The 13,559-nt window shown below is 45.8% G+C and overlaps 3 protein-coding genes and 1 long non-coding RNA gene across 5 annotated transcripts in view; 3 read left to right on the top strand and 1 right to left on the bottom strand.

Annotated features, from left to right (window-relative positions):
• The first annotated feature begins 1,243 nt into the window (after window positions 1–1,243).
• Window positions 1,244–4,066, top strand: LOC130525008 (guanylyl cyclase-activating protein 1-like). Its single transcript, XM_057031650.1, has 4 exons — window positions 1,244–2,105; window positions 2,642–2,791; window positions 3,272–3,362; window positions 3,429–4,066. Exons 1-4 carry the CDS (start codon window positions 1,911–1,913, stop codon window positions 3,563–3,565), a joined length of 573 nt encoding a protein of 190 aa, XP_056887630.1. The 5' UTR covers window positions 1,244–1,910; the 3' UTR covers window positions 3,566–4,066.
• A 162-nt stretch (window positions 4,067–4,228) lies between these two features.
• LOC130525010 (uncharacterized) lies at window positions 4,229–5,096 on the bottom strand. Its single transcript, XR_008950308.1, has 2 exons — window positions 4,957–5,096; window positions 4,229–4,671 (listed from the first exon to the last, which is right to left on the bottom strand). It is a non-coding gene; the product is annotated as an uncharacterized LOC130525010 (long non-coding RNA).
• On the top strand, window positions 4,959–9,144 carry irf6 (interferon regulatory factor 6). Its single transcript, XM_057031644.1, has 8 exons — window positions 4,959–5,193; window positions 5,337–5,511; window positions 6,250–6,445; window positions 6,527–6,625; window positions 6,990–7,256; window positions 7,359–7,751; window positions 7,846–7,964; window positions 8,051–9,144. The coding sequence occupies exons 2-8, from the start codon at window positions 5,338–5,340 to the stop codon at window positions 8,282–8,284; spliced, it is 1,482 nt and encodes a 493-aa protein (XP_056887624.1). The 5' UTR covers window positions 4,959–5,193; window position 5,337; the 3' UTR covers window positions 8,285–9,144.
• A 96-nt stretch (window positions 9,145–9,240) lies between these two features.
• eps8l3a (EPS8-like 3a) overlaps window positions 9,241–13,559 on the top strand; it is a 4,682-nt gene continuing 363 nt past the window's right edge. The window contains exons 1-19 of one of the 2 annotated variants that reach the window (XM_057031645.1): window positions 9,241–9,385; window positions 9,627–9,713; window positions 9,791–9,864; window positions 9,935–9,999; window positions 10,076–10,234; window positions 10,636–10,785; window positions 10,869–10,924; window positions 11,004–11,050; window positions 11,254–11,354; window positions 11,452–11,548; window positions 11,627–11,700; window positions 11,785–11,859; window positions 11,939–12,084; window positions 12,161–12,299; window positions 12,378–12,421; window positions 12,497–12,587; window positions 12,668–12,781; window positions 13,123–13,217; window positions 13,400–13,532. In XM_057031645.1, coding sequence (XP_056887625.1) covers window positions 9,649–9,713; window positions 9,791–9,864; window positions 9,935–9,999; window positions 10,076–10,234; window positions 10,636–10,785; window positions 10,869–10,924; window positions 11,004–11,050; window positions 11,254–11,354; window positions 11,452–11,548; window positions 11,627–11,700; window positions 11,785–11,859; window positions 11,939–12,084; window positions 12,161–12,299; window positions 12,378–12,421; window positions 12,497–12,587; window positions 12,668–12,781; window positions 13,123–13,217; window positions 13,400–13,532 — 1,725 coding nt within the window. In that variant the 5' untranslated portion in view covers window positions 9,241–9,385; window positions 9,627–9,648. Of the gene's footprint in view, window positions 9,386–9,626; window positions 9,714–9,790; window positions 9,865–9,934; window positions 10,000–10,075; window positions 10,235–10,635; window positions 10,786–10,868; window positions 10,925–11,003; window positions 11,051–11,253; window positions 11,355–11,451; window positions 11,549–11,626; window positions 11,701–11,784; window positions 11,860–11,938; window positions 12,085–12,160; window positions 12,300–12,377; window positions 12,422–12,496; window positions 12,782–13,122; window positions 13,218–13,399; window positions 13,533–13,559 lie in introns of both variants that reach the window. The other variant, XR_008950306.1, reaches the window with a different exon arrangement.

Raw genomic sequence — 13,559 nt, 5'->3', positions numbered from 1 at the left:
TAAATCACACTGTAATATCCCAGAAAGAAGTTGTGAATGATAAATAAGTGAGATATAGATAATTATTTTAAAAATGAATGTGAAGTTGGCCCTCAAATGCTTCTGTATGGCGCCATGAATGATTATAATATTATGATGGGAAAAGTGGGAAATCAGATGCAGAATTTATAGATTTCCTTTACATTTTCTTGGTATAGTTACTTAAATATGTATAACTGTAATGTAATAGGAGTTCTACTGCAGTATGCCTACTTTGAAACAACTACAACAAATGTACAGTGATTACATGATGTTAACGCAGATTACAGGTCCAACAGATTATAAACAGAGATTGACCAAGCAGTTAAACTTCAACTTTCAAATGTAACATGAAAATGATCAAAAAAATAAACCCAAATACAAAAATCTACATTGTGTCTGTCAGTGGAAATATGTGACCGCCCGGGTGTTATTGTACATGTCATATCCTTCACCTGTCATGGAGATCACGTGACCCAGGTGATTGTGTCATAATGTAAAGAGGATTAATTATCCACTCTACCTCACAGTGACCTCTGACAGCGAGGGCTCATGTTTCAGAGCAACCGCCGTCTTTGTTTCTGCTGAGATTGAAAGAGTCTGATGGATTTGGGGGATCGGGCAGATCATAAAACATGTTTGCCCTCGTGCTTTAAATTACATAACAGTGATTAAAACCTTTCCTCACAGGTTTTTTTCCCAGTCACGTCAGACTGTTGTACCCGAGCCTCAGTGGAAGACAAAGCAGACTGGTCCAGCCAGTTCTCCTGACTCCGCTGATGTAACGTGATGAAGGCGCTGACAGGACCCTTCGATATGTTGCTGCTCCGCGTCCAAGGAACCTGGACATCCAGGAACCTCCGCGGCAACTTTGTCCCTTTCGCTGTCTCTTAACGCTCATGCCGCCAGAAGAGGACGGACGTGTTTGTGGTCCATTTGAAGTGGCACATAACTCAATACATAACACACTTTTGTCACAGTTTCATATACTCCTGCTTTCTGTCATGAAAATATAATTATCATGCACAGCATTTTACAAATCCATCATAGGACAGGTTGATATTTGGCACCAGATGAGACCTGATAAACTGCTTGTGAATGAAAATGAAAGTAAAGTCAGTATCATGACTGTTTACTTTCCGTATTCAACAGTTTTCCCAGTGTTGCTGCTGGGGGCCTGGTGGCAGATGGATGAGCGTTAAGAGGGTCTGAAGGACGCTCCCTGCCTGTGAAAGTAGGGTAAGCTGGGAGATCACTGGGCTACAGCAAGAAGACTTAAGTAAAGCAGCATGTTCAGACAGTGAGCTGATTTTGTAACATGGTAAAGTATGTTTAGCTTTACGATCTTATTATTAGAAGTAGCCTCTTCACTGACTTTGCGGGGAAACTTGGGGTCACCGCTGACTGTCCCCAGAGGTGTCCCTTCAACTGTGGGACAGTTAAACCACCCTCTCACCACAGCTCTCAGCACAGGGGAGGAATCTTCAGGATTTATTCATCCATATTAATCTTATTTTCCCGGTTTTTACTCCAGATGGATGGATTTTGTTTTGATTTTGATTTGATTTTTACTTTAAATGTTGCACACACAGCCATTTGCACATGATGGAAACCATTACAAACACCGTAAACAAATTGGCCTGCTGATCCCAGCATCAGGTGGTGCCCCAACGAGGTCTCTTTAATCAGACTTTGACGAGCAAATTGGATCGGATTTTCTGAGCCTTTCGCTCAGTCAAGCGGGGACGTGAGCGGCTCGCATGCGCTGAGTCCGCTCACTATTTTCTTCCTGGGGAGGCACCGACTGTGACAGCTGCCCGGCGGATGCACCACGTTAGGGGTATGGTTCTCGCTGGACTTTTTACTCTCCGGTTTTGAAAGCAAAATAAGCCATGGGGAACGTCTTCGGATCGCTGGAGGAGCTCCAGGCGTGCGAGAGTCACCAGTGGTACAGGAAATTTATGACCGAGTGCCCATCTGGACTTCTCACTTTTTACGAATTCAAACAGTTCTTCGGCCTGAAGAACCTGTCACCGTCGTCAAACGCCTACATCCAGACCTTGTTTAGGACCTTTGACATGAACGACGTAAGACCCTTTGCGCCCTCCTCTCAATTAAATAACAGAGTTTAATTTAAAGGGATAATTAGAGATTAGAGCTGTGTGGTTAAACTTTTAGTCCAGATGAAACTTCGCGTGAAATGTGTTTATATGATCATTCATTATGATCGTTGTGTGTATTATAGTTTGTTTTATATAGAGGAGAACTGAATATCTCATCATTTATGTACGGATGTTAATATTCAACCACAATTACAACTAAAATATTAATACATATTTAGGAAAAAAGTGAAAATTTCCATGATGTGTCGAGGTTTCATTACACAAAGTGTTGTCATGCGTGGTATTTCTGCTGGGGAGCAAACAGTTTGAGAGGATTTTAGCTCATCAGAGGAAGGTTTATCCCTTCGGCATGGCTTAGTAGACTGACCTACAACCTAAACATGACACGCGTGACCCACCCCCAGCCCCCATACAGCAGGCGCACCTGCCTTAATGATCTCAAAAGGTCAGCGTTCATTATCCCTCCTGACATGCAGCTCTCTGGGTCTCTTCTCCTGCAGGACGGCTTCATTGATTTCATGGAGTACGTGGCTGCTCTGAGTCTGGTGCTGAAGGCAGGAGTGCAGCAGAAGCTGCGCTGGTATTTTAAACTCTACGACATAGACGGGAGTGGCTGCATCGACCGTGACGAGCTGCTGCTCATAATCAAGGTGAGCATTAGACCTAAGGGCTTAGGGAGACATCCCCCCACCTCAAAATAAAACCAAAGTAGTGTCCTCGAACCACCCCAGAGGACCATCAGAGCTTTAGTGAGAGTGAGGAGGTCCAGAGGAGGGCAAGACCTGAGCCACAGCTGTATACCAGAGGGGCAGATGATGTTTACTGACCTCTGCTGGCTGAAGAGTCAACAAGGGAGTAATACAACCAGGAACTAGCTAAACTCCCCTCTCTTATTAGACTCAAACCCACAACCTCCTTGCCATAAGGAAACTGGGGGCTGGGTTTAGATTCTATGCCCCATGCAGATGCCAGGCTTTTATTTTTTCAGACTGGATCTTTTCTCACAGAAAGAGTGAGTTTTTTTCAGTGCCATATTTCCCAATTCTAACATTTGAAGAGTTTTAGGTTGTGAGGAATGATGCTCCAATGTGGCGCTGATGTAGAATGATCTCCCCTCTGTGGTGTTTCAGTCCATCCGTGCAATCAATGGAATTCCCTCCGAGATGTCGGCTGAGGAGTTTACCAACATGGTGTTTGATAAGATTGACATCAACGGAGACGGTGAGCTCCGAATATTCCAACCACAGCAGAATCGTCGACCGATCGTTGTTTTTTTTTCTGTTTTAGGTGAACTCAGCTACGAGGAATTCATAGAGGGGATCCAGAATGACGAAACTCTGCTGAAGATGCTAACAGAGAGTTTGGACCTGACGCACATTATGCAGAAAATCGAAGGACAGATGAATGCCAGCAGCTCGGACTGACGGTACAGCTGCGGATCAGGATCGGGATCAGGATCTGGATCTGGATCAATACGTCGAGATGTTCTTCCTCTGTCTCAGGCCGCGATGCCGTTTCACTCTGCCGACAAACTCAAAGCTTGAAAATCAGTTTGCGTTGCTGCTGGACTGATCACTGGACTGATTTCTACTCATTTAAGTGCCATTATAATCTGTGGGCGTTTGTGTGCATCCTGTTGTTTCTTTATTCGGTTTAACAGCTTCTCAGCCATAAATCAGAGGATCTGAATGTATTTGAATCAGGGCCAACTCAGCCATAAATAGAAACAAATCTTTTCCGGGTCAGCAAGTCGGTCATATTTTTATGGGGATTTGTGTTAAAGGTTTTTTTCGGACCGCGCTTTTTCTGTCCTGTAATCAGCAGGTCGGTTCAGCCGTCAAGGGGTTCTCAGTGGCTTAAAGCGCTGGCTTAGCTTCTATAAATAGAGTCGGCTACGTAAAGTGTAATAAACTGCTCAAAACTAATTTGAGTGCTTCGTTGATTGTTTTGGGTTTAGCATATGTTCACAGAAAGGCACAGCTCAAACATAATTTTTCTTCTTCTTGTTGTTAGCACTGGTGCTAAAGTTAGCCACAGAGCGCAGGGTTTTTCTGCTGGACCAACAGCTGACACTGAAAATCATAATACCATAAACGGATGCGCAGTTTTATTGCCTACAGTAAAAACAGGTGATGACATTCAGGGAAATTGATAGCGATCAGTTTTACGATGCTTTATGATGACCGCAAAGGACTCTGTCATTCAGTTGTGGAAACGTCACCCATCCTTTGTGATGCGGAATGCAGCCGCCTCGACTCCAACATGCGCAATGCAGAATTAGCATCACACAGCAGCGGCCTAATTGCACATTTAATTGCAGTGAAAGCAGGGAAATCGAAGCAAAGACGAGCAAGTGGTGGCGGCAACAGTCAGAAAAGGCCGTGCGGTTTCAGGGAGTGGTCTGACCCCTGGACCAGCATCATTACCATCACCATCACCACCATCAACCACAACAACGGTCCTGCTGCTGTCTGCTGTCAGTCAGGGTCATCAGTCCCTGTGATGTGTAAATTACACATCAGTGCTGCATCTGCCATGAATAAATTGATTGAACTGATTAGGATGGTTGAGAAAACATGTTTCCTACAGATTAGTGCAGATTGTTGTTCGATTCTGTAAGAAAATATTTATTTCATATCAAGTAAAGACTCCCAAAAATAAGATATATCATATATAGATTACTGTGATCATTTGCTCTTACTGTAAATGCGTGTGTGTGTGTGCGTGTGTGTGTGTGAGAGAGAGAGAGAGAGGTGACGTGACGCCTCCAGCTGATCAGCAAAGGTGTGTCCCGCGCCGTGACGTCACTCCCTACCTGAGTTTCGGTGAGGGGGAAGAAGCCAAACGGAGCGACGAACGACGGGCCGTCCTTTGGAGGCGCCTGTGTCTCTGTGTTGTTATTCCCAGAGGAAGAACGGTGAACGCCCGTGAACTTTGTTTACGTGCGGACCTGCGGGAGTTTTTCCTGCGGGAGGGAAACCGACGCTTTTTACCCCGCAGCTGCTGGTCAGAAGAGCGCCGAGGAGCGACTCGACTTCCTGGTTCTCCGCAGGTATGTCCGTCGGTATCGCGCTCCGTCACTTCGTTTACTTGACTTTGAGCGTTTAAGTGTCACGTTAGAGCAAACCTCCGCATATTAAGCGGACTGTGGCTGTACGTTTGCGTGCTCTCACCTGTCCGGACTGACTCGCGCAGAATGTCGGTCACCCCGCGACGCGTCCGGCTGAAGCCCTGGCTCGTGGCTCAGGTGGACAGCGGCCGATACCCCGGGCTGGTGTGGATCGACCGCGAGGCCATGCGCTTCAGGATCCCATGGAAACACGCCACGAGACATACGCCGCAGCACGAGGACGAGGACACCATATTTAAGGTGAAAAGAGTTCCGTCATCTTTAAACCAAACACTCCTGCTCTGCTCACTCTCACCCTCCAGTCATTTAAGTGGAGACAGGTTCGTCGGTTCTAATGAGGTTCGTTCCTCTTAGATTTAGTAGATTGGGACCAAAAGTAGTCTGAAATTGATGCGCAACAAGTGGCCCAGCCTTTAACATGAAACATTCAGGAGTGCAAAAATTAACAATTCATTACACATAGTGACTTAAAAAAACGGGTGTTCCAGAATTTGTCTATCCCTGTTATTCTGTTACTGCTTAATTGTGGGCTTGTGTATTCAAGTTTACAATGCCCGATTAAAAATATTCTACTTAAGTTTTCCTACTCCATAACAGTTTATCAAACACCAGTTGTGTCGGGTCAAAATAAACTCTTAATTTCACACAAGCCCTGGGTCGTCATGGAGATGTTCCTAGTTCTTTTTCAACCAGTTTTGTTTGCAGCATCATTTAAGATCCTGTAACATGGTTATGGTTCTCCCTGCAGCACTGGCAGATGAACCAGAGATGAGAGTAGCTACAGGGTTTTACTTTAGATCCATGAAGGTGATGTTTGGACAGACCCTCTGGTTTTTAAGATTCTGTGGAGGCGTTAAATAATGCTGCATGCATTTATTTATCTTCAGTTGCTAATTTTTTAGCACGTGAGGTTGGACCGCGGGGTCCTCCTCATCCCCAGACATAAGCTACACATGTTCTGTTTAAATCCACCCCCAGGCCTGGGCTGTGGAGACTGGGAAGTTCCAAGAAGGAATGGACGAACCTGATCCTGCAAAGTGGAAAGCTCAGCTTCGATGTGCCCTCAACAAAAGCCGAGAATTTAACCTGGTCTACGACGGCACCAAAGAGGTCCCGATGAATCCTCTGAAAATATACGACGTCTGCGAAATCCCGCAGCCGTCCAGCAACCAGGGTAAATCAGAAAGGCTTGCAAGAGTGAATTTTGTCCCACATTTTCTATTTTATATAGCCTTCTTTTTCCCCCACCCCAAAGGGTCTTCAGACGCGGGTTCTTGGACACCCCATGATGACGATGGTGGTGAGGAAGACATTCCAGATACACCAGAGTCTCTTCCTCCTTACCCATCCAATGGTGAACAGCTCTTACTCCATTTTTATATAGATCGATCCAATAAGCCATGTTTTTAAAAAATATGACAAAATCTGTAGGTTCACATATATATTCGGGGGGGTGTTGGTATTTTAGAAGTTGCCAGATTGTGTTTGCAGCCTCTTAAACTTCCCCTGAGTGATTCTGATTGATACCAGCTGCCGACTATGCTGGGACCAGTTGAACCAATCTGGACTTTTGCATTTTAAATCCGACAGGATCTCATCGCTGAGAAGTTAAAACCTCGTAGGATCGACAATATTTCAGGCCGCTGTAATGAACCGAACACCAGCAACTCAATTTAATGTGACATTTAAAGCTCATTCTTCTCCCCTCCATCATGTAGGCACCAGCCCCTCTCCTCTCATCCTGTGGTCTCCTACGGGCTCAGAGTCCTCCATGCAGCCCTCCAGCTGTCCACCTTCAAACGAGGGCTGGCCCAAAGAGGAATCTGTTAAAATCTGGCCCAAAGAGGAGCCTGTGGATGTGGAGATGCACCCCACCCTTATGGCTGACATGCCCCCTGCAAATCTGCCTGATCACCCGATGCAGCCCCCTCCTCTGCCTGACACTCTGTTTGCCACTCCAGAAACATGGATCAGCTCCCTCCCAAGTAAGCACCCCCTCCCCTTCCCCCCCACCTTTGTCAATATCCTCAGATTTGAAAAGAAAAGAAGCCCACCTTGTTCAAAAAGCTAATTTGTGCCTGCTATAGTGACAGATCTGGAGGTGCAGTTCCTGTACCGGGGGAAGGAGATGTGTCCCACAGTCACCGTCAGTAACCCGCAGGGCTGCAGGCTGTTCTACGGAGACCTGGGCCCCATGGTCAACCAGGAGGAGCTGTTCGGGCCGGTCAGCCTGGAGCAGCTGCGCTTTCCAACTGCAGAACACATCACCAACGACAAGCAGAGGGTTTTCACCAGCCGCCTGCTGGACGTGATGGACAGAGGTTTGATCCTGGAGGTCAGTGGCCACGACATCTATGCAGTGCGCCTCTGCCAGTGTAAGGTGTACTGGTCTGGCCCCTGCGCTCCAAACCAGGCGGCCCCCAATCTTATCGAGCGCCAGAAGAAGGTCAAGCTGTTTTGCCTGGAGTCTTTCCTCAGCGGTAAGTAGCATTATCTCTGTTTTTATCATGTTTCTTAAAATGTGCTGTTTAAGATCTGGTTTTTTAAGATTGAAAGTGTGTGTGTGTTGTCCAGGGGTGATAGCCCACCAGCGTGGCCAGACTCCAACCCTCCCTGCGTTCGATATTAGCCTTTGCTTCGGGGAGGAGTGGCCTGACGGGAGGCCCAGGGAGAGGAAACTCATCATGGTCCAGGTGAGAGACCCACATCAAGCCCGCTTAGACCCTCGTCCCTCCAGTTTTGGAACCTCCGATTGAAGTGTCCTCCTTCTGTGCTCCAGGTGATTCCAGTGGTGGCCCGTATGATAACTGAGATGTTTTCCGGAGACAACACGCGATCCTTCGACAGCGGCAGTGTTCGACTGCAGATTTCAGTTCCAGATATAAAAGACAACATAGTTTCCCACCTAAAGCATCTGTACTGCCTGCTGCAGACCCACCAGGGCCAGGAGGGCTGGGCATTGCCCCCTGGTGCGGGCTTGAATATTGACCAGGCCTTGCAGGCCCAACACTGAACTGTATTTTTACCAATATTGTAAAGAAGTACTTATGTGTAATCCCATCTAGAAGTGTGCACGCTATGCAATCTGATTTACATGCTTTTCTTTTGTATAAATCTGAGATGAGATGTTTTTTTTCCCCCCTCTATAAAAGTGCTTTAAAGCTGCTTTAATCAGCCTCAGGTCTGCCTCATGCTGTGGGGACAACATGGGTCAAAGTCCTGCTGCAAATGAACATTAGCAAAGTTAAAAAGTAACAGGGAGTCCTGCGTCGTATTCAGAGTTGACAGGTGATTACCCAACTCTTTTAATAAAAAATAATGTCGTGAAATATTTTTGAAGGTGTTCACTAAATGAGGTATTTTTGTAACGTATATGCGAATTTGCATTTTAGGATCCAGTTTCCATGTTTTTTTTTTGCTTTGTTTTTTTTTTTTGCAAAAGTTATCAATGGACCTATTTGACAGTTTTCTTTTCTACTTCGTCTAGCATGTTTTGTACTGTGTGTTTAAGTCGTTTGTTATATTTAGGCAGGCCTTAAAGTATACAACGTTATAGGAACTTTATTCCCACCTTTTTTAATGGTTGCCACCGCACTTTGAGGCTGCTGGATTCTGTTTTTACCAACCAGAATATACCTTCATGTATCACTTGATGATTATTTTAGCAATAAAAAATGGCACAAGTTGACAAAGCTGAGTTTTATTTGGGCCTATACAATTTATAGATTTTGTCCTAAAGGTCCGTTTTTGGCTTCTGCGGCTCCTGAATGCCTCCATCTGTGTGCTGCCCCGATGTGCCGGTTCCTCCGATATGTTGAATAAAATGTAGGATTACTGGGATGCTTTATATTAAATAATGATTTTAAAAAGGGAGTGACGTTGACCCAATCTTAGTGGATTTCTTCATCCCTGGGTGACCTTTTTCCCAGGGGAAACCCTCACCAAAGATGTCACACCCACAGAGCAGTCGACTTGATGGCCAACGATACTGGACCTTGCCCTCTCCTTCAACAAGGAAGTCTCAGTCGATAACTGATACAGACGCTTAAAATGTCTGCTGTGTTTGAATCGAACAAGATCTAATAAGAAGAAGAAAGGCATTAAAACATCACAGGTAAGAATGTTTTTGATACCAGGCAATATGGACGGTTGTTCGCGTAAATAATCTGGATGTAAATAATATACAGCTGACTTCTGTTTATCGGGTGACAGTAGTGTCAGCATAGGTCAGTTTGGCTCCTGTATGTTTCTGAAGATGGTGATCAAAGTCTCGGTGGTCTGTGGTTAAAAACATCTTTTTAGATCCACCTGGTGTCCGTGTGTGTGTATCCGTGTGTGTGTGTGATATACTGCAGGTGTGGTCAGAGAACAGCCACAATGTTCAGGAACAGCAGTCCCTTTACAACCGATGCCAGCAGCTATACGGAGTCCATCAGATCCAAGTATGCTTTTCCCCAGTATATCACCCATTAATGGCTCGATTGCCAAAGGGGCTTTATTGTGACACTTATTTTGACAGTGGGTACCCCTTGATGGACGAGACAGTGTCCCAGTCATCAAACCTGTCCAGACCCAGCGCCAAGTCCATCTACTGTAAGTCAATATTAGCTGACTTTGATCTGACCCACTGTGCTCTTCTCTGAGTTTTGCTTTGTCCTAACAGTGCAAAGGAAGCAGTACGCAGCCTCGGTCCGCCAAGTCATGGACAAAAACCAGTACAGAGTGGAGGTATCGTCTGCGACCTCGCCAACTAACCTGGCCTTTTTGGTTCGGTGGCGATTATTTCACGTTTGTTGCTGTGCAGCACCTCTTCACTTTTGAGCTGGACGGGAGGGAGCTGAGGAGCGTGTTGGACTGTGTGGAGCAGCTGCAGCTGCTGGAGGAGATGGGCCGGGTGTGGGGCCAGACCATGCTGCTGGGGGTGCAGGCTTCCAAACTCATGCTCATGGACATCGAAACCAAGGTGATCGCCACAGAGGATCCACAGATAAACGAGATCATGGCTTAGAAAACCACAGTGCAAGAGTCTTAAGAGTCTGTTCCTCGGTTATGGTGTTCCCCAAGCTTCAGTGTTGGGACCGTTTTGTGTTGGTTTAGTTGTTTGCTTATGTTGACAAAAACAAGACAATTTTCAAAAGCACTTTATTCAGTCCCTACAAAATTGTTTGCGAACACGCTTAAGTAGACTCAATTCGTCTATTGAAACAAATTCAAGTAACGTTGCCGTGGAGATATTTGACACAGCAGACCTGTGTGAGCATTCCTGACCTCCTCATCGATCAGTTCGGAATTGTTCCCTAGTCGCTCGATGTAGGGGCAGATCTAGTTTTTGATGTATTGATCTCTGGCTGCGTGTGTTCCCAGATGGAGCTGGAGTCCATCGCCGCCAGTGACATCCTGGAGCTGAAGGCCGTGTTGGACTCCGGCACCTTTAACTCTCTGCTCACAGTGTCAGTCCAGACCAGGAAGAAAAACAACAGGTCCGTCTTTGTGTTTCAGTGCCACGACGTCAGGGTGAGAACACACAGCTACTATCAGCACTATAGGGCACAAACATCCATTTTGGGGTCATTTCTTTTTTCCACTGTTATTTTCAGGCTGACTTTATTCAAAGAGATCTATCAGGGGTACTTTCCAACAAATCGAGGAGCAGGTAACAACAACAAACAGCCAGCGAGAACTGAATATATGTTTATTTAATGTGATTAAAACACCTTCCATGCCTCCTGAAGCAGCGGTCCTGTTGCGCCGCCGCCTCAGTGGATGGCTCCTTACTGGGGTGAGTCTGTTTGTGTTTACTAAGTGAATAATTTGGATACTGTTGCTATGTAAACCCTCCATTTGTTTATGTAAACCTCACCCTCCACGAGGGTGGTTTACTATTGAAGTATCTAATTTGGTTTTGGGTACCAAATGAAGTGCTGAATATTCTAAAAAATAAATAAAATTGGTAAAGGATTCATGTCTGATTTGTGTATACAGAGGACAACAATGTCTCTGAACCAGAGCTGATTGCCCCCAAGGAAGAGGAGCCTTTTGGGCAGCTCAGCTCCAAGCCTTACACCCAGCTGGACAGGAACGTGGTGAGCGTGCTCGCCCCTCACAAGCATGAAAGCATTTTTTTTTGTTCCTGGATCATCCGTAGTTATCCCCCCTCCCTCCCCGTCCCGGTGTTTGCAGGATATCCTGAATCATATTTTGAATGACATAGAAATCGTCATGGGACAAATAGGCGCGGCCCTGGCCAAGAAGGCATCCAAAAAGAAGAAGAAGAAAGGTGGAAACTTCAAAGAAATCAAAGCCTGGAGCTTCTTTTTTTAACACGACTAATTAGATTGATCTTATTTACCTCTAGCTAATTACAGCATGCCAAACGCGGCTGAATTTGCATCATGTCTCCAAAAAATCAAATATGGCTTCAACCTCCTGGTTTGTGTCTGAGATATTTTCACATTTTCACAGCATCGCGGGGTGTTTTTATCTGATGTCTCGTATGGTTCTGTCCCCATTCAGGTGGAGCTGAATGGAAAGATTAATAACCCCACCGCTCCCGAATACATTCACTTTTTCTTTTCCATGTTAGCATTCGTAAGTGATCGCATTTTAATAAAAGAACCCATCTCCTATAACGTCAGCGCTTCAGGTGGGTTGTCTTTCTCTGTCCCAGGTGGCCCCTCACTCTCCTGTGGGTCTGCCAATGACCATTGTGATACCTCTGCTGACTCCAGAATGTGTCCAACTGCTGAGTGAAGAGGTCACCCCAGAGGAGGACCAGCTGTGGCAGTCCCTGGGAGACTGCTGGAACGTCCCAAGGTGGGAAAGCACCTCTGATCCTCTGGATTTTCTGAGATTCGTCTGAACTAATTATGGTTTTGATTAACACTTCCAGTAATCAGTGGCCTAATGCGGACATCCAGCCATACATGCCGGAGTTTACTGATGGCTGGCGGCCCCCTGACTCGTCTCCAGCACCTCAACCCAAAGCACCTCTGAGCAGGGTGGAGACTGTCCAGCCTGCTCCCAGCATGGTGAGTCGAGAACTCTGATAATCTGATATGGACACAAAGAAGAAAAGCAGCTAAATTTATCCTTGTTTTTTGATGCAGAAATCAGCTAATTGGAGAACACCACCGCCCCCACAAGAAGCAAGGTATGAATATAAACACAAAGTCCAAAGGAGATATTTAATCACGGACGCATCTGATGCCCTGTAATGCTCCTCCAGCCCAGAGGAACCTCAGTACCTGCGCGTTGTCCACGACTTCACCTCCAGAAACAGCAAAGAACTCACCATCAGAAAAGGGGAGACCCTTGAGGCGAGTGTGCATGAGACAAATCAATCTGTCCCTCTCTGCGTCCACTCTGCAACAGACAACTGAACCATCTCATCCTACAGCTACTGGACATGTCAAGGCAATGGTGGAAGGTACGAGACACTCGGGGGGACGTGGGCTACGTGCCCAACAACGTCCTGGAGCCTTGTGAGGAGGAGCTCGAGCAAGTGGGACAGGTGGAGGCTTCATTTAAACACGCAAATATGAACAGCACAAACTACATCACACGTAAATAATAACATACAACAATCAGAATTTTAACCATCCATCCTCAGAACCCAGAGTATACACAGACCTAAAATTCAAGAAAATTGAAAGCTTAGCATAAATAAAGCACAATAATGTGTTTTTGGATATTCTGAATTAAAATGTTTATGGACAGATGTTGGTCGAGCACCAATGTCTAACCCTAACCCCATCATATTAATGCCTGAGCTTTACATATTAACACTTTGGTCTACGTTTGAGTCTTTTAATGTGAAGGGTTTTGTTTTTTAAATGCTTCGTTTTTGCTCAGTATTCTGAGGAAATTGGACGTCCTGTTGTGTTGACAAAGAGGTCCAGGCCCGCAGAGGTGAAGATGTGGCTGGAGAACAAGGCCTTCAGTAAAATGTGAGTAGGATTTTAATGAGTTAAAATAGTTAATAATTGTTGCAAATGACTGAAAGCATTACTAGATTTAAAAATGAGCCTCCCTTTCATTTTGACAGCTCGGCATCAAGTCGGTGCAGTTTATGTAATGTCAAATGAGGAATTTCAGAGTGGATTTCTCAGTTTCTGGTGTGTTCCGGCAGAACTATCCGCTGTCTGGGCGGCCTGAGTGGTGCCACCCTACTGGGGATGACCAAAGAGGAGCTGAAGACGCTGTGTCCAGAGGAGGGGGGCCGCGTCTTCTTCCAGTTACAGATAGTCCGGTCCACAATTGCTGTAAGTTTGAACCCTCCACTGGCTCCG

The sequence above is a fragment of the Takifugu flavidus genome, chromosome 4, assembly GCF_003711565.1.
Source record: "Takifugu flavidus isolate HTHZ2018 chromosome 4, ASM371156v2, whole genome shotgun sequence".
Taxonomy (NCBI): Eukaryota; Metazoa; Chordata; class Actinopteri; order Tetraodontiformes; family Tetraodontidae; genus Takifugu; species Takifugu flavidus.
This window is presented reverse-complemented; position numbering and strand designations above follow the sequence as displayed.

Coding starts and splice junctions, on each gene's coding strand:
- LOC130525008 (XM_057031650.1), top strand. CDS start 1,911: ATGGGGAACGTCTTCGGATCGCTGGAGGAGCTCCAGGCGTGCGAGAGT. Junction 2,792..3,271: donor AGCTGCTGCTCATAATCAAG/GTGAGCATTAGA, acceptor GTGGTGTTTCAG/TCCATCCGTGCAATCAATGG. Junction 3,363..3,428: donor GATTGACATCAACGGAGACG/GTGAGCTCCGAA, acceptor TTTCTGTTTTAG/GTGAACTCAGCTACGAGGAA.
- irf6 (XM_057031644.1), top strand. CDS start 5,338: ATGTCGGTCACCCCGCGACGCGTCCGGCTGAAGCCCTGGCTCGTGGCT. Junction 6,446..6,526: donor GCAGCCGTCCAGCAACCAGG/GTAAATCAGAAA, acceptor CCCACCCCAAAG/GGTCTTCAGACGCGGGTTCT. Junction 7,752..7,845: donor CCTGGAGTCTTTCCTCAGCG/GTAAGTAGCATT, acceptor TGTGTTGTCCAG/GGGTGATAGCCCACCAGCGT.